Here is a 5,765-nt window from a genome sequence, read left to right as displayed (position 1 = left end):
TTCAAAATTTGATGCCATCAAGAGTAGAGTATGATATAAAATTATGTTTATGTCTGTTTGATTATGAAAGACTTTTGAAGATAGTTGGAAAACACTACCTGACACTTACATTGTATATGAGAATATGTTTGGCTGGAATGGTTGTATGATGATATGCATACATGTGTACTTGCATATGTTAAAACTACATTTTAGGGAGAGATGTCAACTACATAAAAAAGCAAGAGTATAAATGCATTTTTCAATGATTATGTGAACTCGAAAACTTCTTTAAAGCAATTTGTTGAGCAGCATGATAATGTACTTAGAAAAAAAGTTGGGAACGAGTCTGCAGTCAATTTAGTTCTTTTCATATGCAAATTCCATATATAACTCATAATGAAATTGAGAAGAGTTCAAAGAAGTTTAAGACGAGTTTAGGGGATTTCTATTATATTGCCTTCCATATTTGGTTAGATATTAAGGTGCAGTAAAAGATTATATGGAGTATCCGACGAGGTCAATGTTTGTGATGAATTCATTAGAGTTAAATTCTCGGATTCATATATTGATGATGACGACTTTGCTATTACTTGGAATTATAGATTGTTTGAATTTTGAAGCATATTAAGTAGACCTGTACTATGTGTGCTGACCATGCTTGATAGAAGCATGTTGCCCTCAAAATACATTGTTGATTGGTGGAGAAAATATTTGAAACGAAAATATACTTTGTCAAGAGTAGTTATAATGATCAAAGGATCCCATCCACAAGCTAATAGATAGACTTGGATATAAAACGACGTCGTTTTATTAAAAAAATTAATATTTTTAATATATATATCTAGGCCGAGTGGACAAGATAAACCCCAAGTAGGCCTAGGCCCCTGTCCCCCGATGTCTGCAGACGGGGTGGGCAGGTTGTGGGTGGTAGAATGTAGCCACCCACCCCTAAGCAAGAAGTAAGAGGAGAGAGAAAAAATAGAATTTTTAAATGGATAACAATATCCTTACATCTCATTTACTATTATTTTATTATCTAGTTGTTTTTTTTTCTTTTACTATTTAAATCTGGATTAGAAATATTAGAACATGACTTTTTTGTATAATTTAGAAAAAAATAAGTTCAATTGATCAACATAATAATGTAATTTAATTAAAAATAAATTTAATTTTATAAAAATTAAAGAATTTTTTAATTAAATTACATGATTACATTGATTGATTGAATTTATTTTATTCTATATTATACTAAAAAGTTATGTTAGATTTTTATTTCAAATTCAAATGAAAATTTTTTTTAAATATATTAGATTTTTGTTTTTCGCGGGTCCGCGTGGCCGGTTCTATTTTTGAGACACATGAACCCTATCATCCTTTCCCTCCACTTCCAAACTCAATATAAATACCAACATTTTCTTACAAACCCTCGTCCTTCTCGACTCAAATCACTATTTCATATTTTTCCCTTTCCTATGGATCTTTTTTTTGAATTATTTGAGTCTTCTTCCGACGATTTGTTGGAAATAATTTGTGCCTTAGCTGGAGAAGAAGAACGTTTAAATGGAGAATCAACCGATTCGGAATCACCGACTGGATCCAGTAGTTTCGATTCTGCAGATCATACAAAGCGTTCCAAAATGGGGGATAAATCGAAGAAGACGAAGATGGAGAGGAAGACAGAGAAGCATGTAGAGGACACAGAGACCTCATCATCGTGTTCTGCATCGACCTTCGATGGTGACTCTTCAAAGAAACGGCGTCGGCACCGGCACAGTAGCGATGATAAAGAGTCAAGGAGAGAAAATGAGAGGATGAAAGAGAAAAGAGTAAAGGAGAGAGAGAGAAGGAGAAGGAAATTGAGAAGAGACGGAAAGAAGAGTAGGGTTTACGAGTATGAGAGGTCGGGAATCGGGTCGTCCCCTGATGGGGATGTTTTGGAGAGGGCTGAGAACGATCCTGAATCGGTGCTGCGAGACATGTTCACTGAATTCCCTAGTGTTGGCAATGATTTGTTTCAGGTCTTTCTTTCCCTCTTTGATTGAATCTTTCTGGTGGCTGAATATGAAGCTGAGTTAGTAGTAGATGTTTAGGTGTTTTGCAGTGAACCTTCTCTTGTGCGGTGAGGTTCCCTTGTCGTTATTAAGCATTTAGAACTTAGAAGTTGATGTATTATTAGGTCCGCTTTGTATTCGTATTAGTGTTTCTTCTAATCTAATCACATCATTATAACTTTTTCAAATTCTCATATAAAATATCATCAACAATTCAACTTTTTTAAATTACAATTCAATTTTTTAAAATCTCAAAACAATAATAATATTAAAAAATAATATTCTAATAATATTTTTTTTCTAATTTTCGTATTTCAAGTTTTATCTAAAACCATATCATCTTATCTCTGAATTCAAACCGACCCTTAAGCTCTTATACTCAAAGTAATTGTGTTATTATCTGTTTTTTAGTCTTCATGTCTTTTTCTTTCATTAGCACGGTTTTTAACACGATTATACACACACACACACAAGTTCTACACTTGCTGTCTCCATGTCTTTTCTCTTTAATTATGACCTGTAATTATCATGTTTTTACACATTTAAGCTAAAACCTGCAATGAAGTACCTGATGCTTGTTAGAGAGTCTGTGTCTAGCAAACTCTGTTTCTGACAAAAGGAATCGTATGTTGAAAATCTTTCCTTCTTTGTGACATTTGTATGACTTTTTAGTTTCCACTTAGCCGTGTTTTTATATACAGCTTCTGCAAATGGTTGATGATGGTCAAGCGGTTAACATAAGGGGCATATCTGAAAGATCTCTAATAAAACATATAAGGATGCTTTTCCTTTCATTAAAACTCAAGGAGGATGGTGATAGAGTGTTTTTACTACCTGAAAAGGCCCTCCCTACTTTAGAAGTTGTAGGACCCCTGATCCACTCTCTTATGGAACTTAAAGATCAACAACTCAATCATTCAGTACCAGAAAGTGGTATACAGGTGGTAGCAGTGGATGGGGGATGTCGCCAAGAGATTTTTGAAAACATTGTATCAATGCCATCATGTGTAGAAGATGACTCTAATGCTCCTAAAGGAAGGTAATAATTTACCTTTGTTTAATTTCTCACCTAATTGGATATGATTTCCGTTACTATATGCTATATTCTAAATTGCTGTTCTTACTTTAATGAGAAATAACCAACTTTGGGGAGATTTAGATTTAGACGTATACTTGTGTGTGCTGTCTCTCTAATTTAAAAAAAGAAAAAGTGGAATGCATATGTCGATAATTACCTAATGAATTTTTTTCTTTGCTAGAAGTATGTTATGAGTTTTCTAACATATTTCCAGAGAAGCTGAGTTGGAGCAAGATGATGAGATTTTTATAGGGTCCCCAACACTTTCTGTGGTTGTCGAGGCTGCATCAGCAAATGAAGCAGATGGCTTTGAAGAGGTATTCTAATCCAATTCCTTTTGTATATTGATAACATTTTTGTAGCTAATTCGATGATAATTTGTAATTGGAGATATTACTCTATTGTGATTTTTTTTAAGTGCTGTATTGGGAAAATTAAATTGACCTCAATAATGTATTACCCCTTTGTTTTGAATTAAAAAATATTTTTCCTTGAATTAACAGATGTTATGCACCCATCGACCTTGTCACACTATTGTTCATCAAATGAACTAATAAGGTCATTTCTGATGTTTAGATAAAAATTAGGATTTGTTTCAAATGTGTAATTAACAGATGTTATGCACCCATCGACCTTGTCACACTATTGTTCATCAAATGAACTAATAAAGTCATTTCTGATGTTTAGATAAAAATTAGGATTTGTTTCAAATGTGTAATTAACAGATGTTATGCACCCATCGAACTTGTCACACTAATGTTCCTCAAATGAACTAATAAAGTCATTTCTGATGCTTAGATAAAAATTAGAATTTGGTTAAAATGTGTTAAATACTTCTTTTGGCTTTTAAAAAGGCACCAGCTACTGAATTTATGCTAAGTGACCACTTATCAGAAAGAAAAAAATTATGCTGTGACTGTAACTCATGTTGAAGGCTTTTATATTTTTTTGAGGTAGTTTATTACCAACCAGTTGGACTGTTGCACTAGTTCTGCTTAACTTCCTCACAAATCCATGTTCGATTTGAAACATGGAGGGTAGCACCCCTAATCTTAAGCAAGATTTGTAGATCCCTAAAAATCTTCAGTTTTGTATTGACAGGTTTGGTTTTGGTTTTGGTTTTGGTTTGGTTTGGTTTTGCTATGGTTCTGATTAGGTTCTAATCAAGATTTGAGGGCTATATTCTTAAGCTTTGATTTTGCCATACATAAAGAAAATACAAAGAGGAAATGTAGTATAGAACAAATGTCGTGGTTTCTTGAAGTTTTAAAGTGGTTTTTAGAGCACATGTTGTGGCTGCTAAGTTGGAATGTAGTATAGAACATCAAGAGCTTGCGAGTCTCACGAATACCAATCCACTTCCATATCTTTTTTTGTATGGTTCGTTTGGTTTGCATAGTCATTGACTCATTAGGTGGTGAAGGAATGGCAGTGCAGCATAGTCACGAGCAAACTGGGCAGCATAGTCATTTGCTGCCAGGCCAATTTGCCATTTTAAATAAGACGAGCTTATGTTACCTGGGGATTATATCTATATGGCTCATCAGGTGGTATGGTACTGCAAGACCACTCATCTTTTTTCCATGCTCGTGAATATGTTTGGATTAATATATATGTTTTCAATGGTCTTAGTTTTCCATGCTCATAAATATTAAGTGCGTTGAGGATTCTAGTCATCTAAAAATGTTGTCCTTTTTGTCTTTACAAATTGAAGAGGTGAAGACATTAATCTACCCATGAGTTTCAAAAATGGATTTTTTTTTTTTCAACATCGGTAGAATTTACTTAGAAATTAACCAAAATGGCAGGTGTATATGGATTCTATGGAGTCAAGAAGAAAAGCAAAAAAATTCTCAACTTCCATTGACACTTTAGAGTCAACAAGTTTTCGAGAAGACAGTTGCTTTGAGTTGGAAGATGTATTGATGACTGAAGAGAGACTGCGAGGCAAGGGTTGAGAAACTTCAATGAGTGCTCTTACAGAGGTGTTAGTTAAGTAAACTGAAGGAGGATAGGAAACTGTCATCGGGAGGTGGTTTGAGTTGCGAGTACTGAGCAACAAGGAGAGTTAATCCGCCTTAAGAAAAGAGAAAATGGACTCTGATATTATGAACATGGATATGAGCAATCTAACTCCCCATGCAAGCGCATATTTTCATGAACGCCAAGTAGAAATCCAATATTGGTGGAAACATCTGTTCTTGTATGGACTAATTTATTTGGAAAAATGTTAATATCTTTTATGTTATTGTTTCGGAACAATGTTAAATATTTTGAAACAAATGTTAATTATGTTGTAATGATTTTGAGTTTATGTTGTATGTTTTTGTTTTTTGTTTTTATACATTTGGGGAAGAGGTTTTTGAATCCAAAACTTTCATTTTGGAGGCTGGAGGTTTATGTCAGCTAGGCCAGAGGTCTTTGACTTGTGTTGTATGTTGATTAATCATTGACGTCACTTTATTTTGGAACAATGTTAGATAAAAATAACTATTAATTAGATAATAAAAAAAATTTGTAATATTATCATATCTTTTAATATTTTCAATATTTTCTAATATATTAATGTGATTGCAATGTATCTATGTAGTCAAAAAGGATAGACTGTGATTAGATATTTATTGTATCAGTGACTTTCAAGAGTGTTTATATCA

General features: G+C 33.3%; 1 protein-coding gene across 1 annotated transcript; it reads left to right on the top strand.

Annotated features, from left to right (window-relative positions):
• The first annotated feature begins 1,374 nt into the window (after positions 1–1,374).
• On the top strand, positions 1,375–5,432 carry LOC109009135. The gene is made up of 4 exons (XM_018989506.2): positions 1,375–2,000; positions 2,735–3,072; positions 3,326–3,428; positions 4,920–5,432. The coding sequence occupies exons 1-4, from the start codon at positions 1,455–1,457 to the stop codon at positions 5,067–5,069; spliced, it is 1,137 nt and encodes a 378-aa protein (XP_018845051.2). The 5' UTR covers positions 1,375–1,454; the 3' UTR covers positions 5,070–5,432.
• Positions 5,433–5,765: the final 333 nt, after the last annotated feature.

This window comes from Juglans regia, chromosome 6 (genome assembly GCF_001411555.2).
Source record: "Juglans regia cultivar Chandler chromosome 6, Walnut 2.0, whole genome shotgun sequence".
NCBI classification, from domain to species: Eukaryota; Viridiplantae; Streptophyta; class Magnoliopsida; order Fagales; family Juglandaceae; genus Juglans; species Juglans regia.
This window is presented reverse-complemented; position numbering and strand designations above follow the sequence as displayed.

What these genes read in the sequence shown, in the direction of transcription:
- LOC109009135 (XM_018989506.2), top strand. Translation starts at nt 1,455, where the DNA reads ATGGATCTTTTTTTTGAATTATTTGAGTCTTCTTCCGACGATTTGTTG. An exon ending in TCTAATGCTCCTAAAGGAAG is followed by an intron (nt 3,073 to 3,325) that starts GTAATAATTTAC and finishes ACATATTTCCAG; the next exon opens with AGAAGCTGAGTTGGAGCAAG. An exon ending in AAGCAGATGGCTTTGAAGAG is followed by an intron (nt 3,429 to 4,919) that starts GTATTCTAATCC and finishes CCAAAATGGCAG; the next exon opens with GTGTATATGGATTCTATGGA.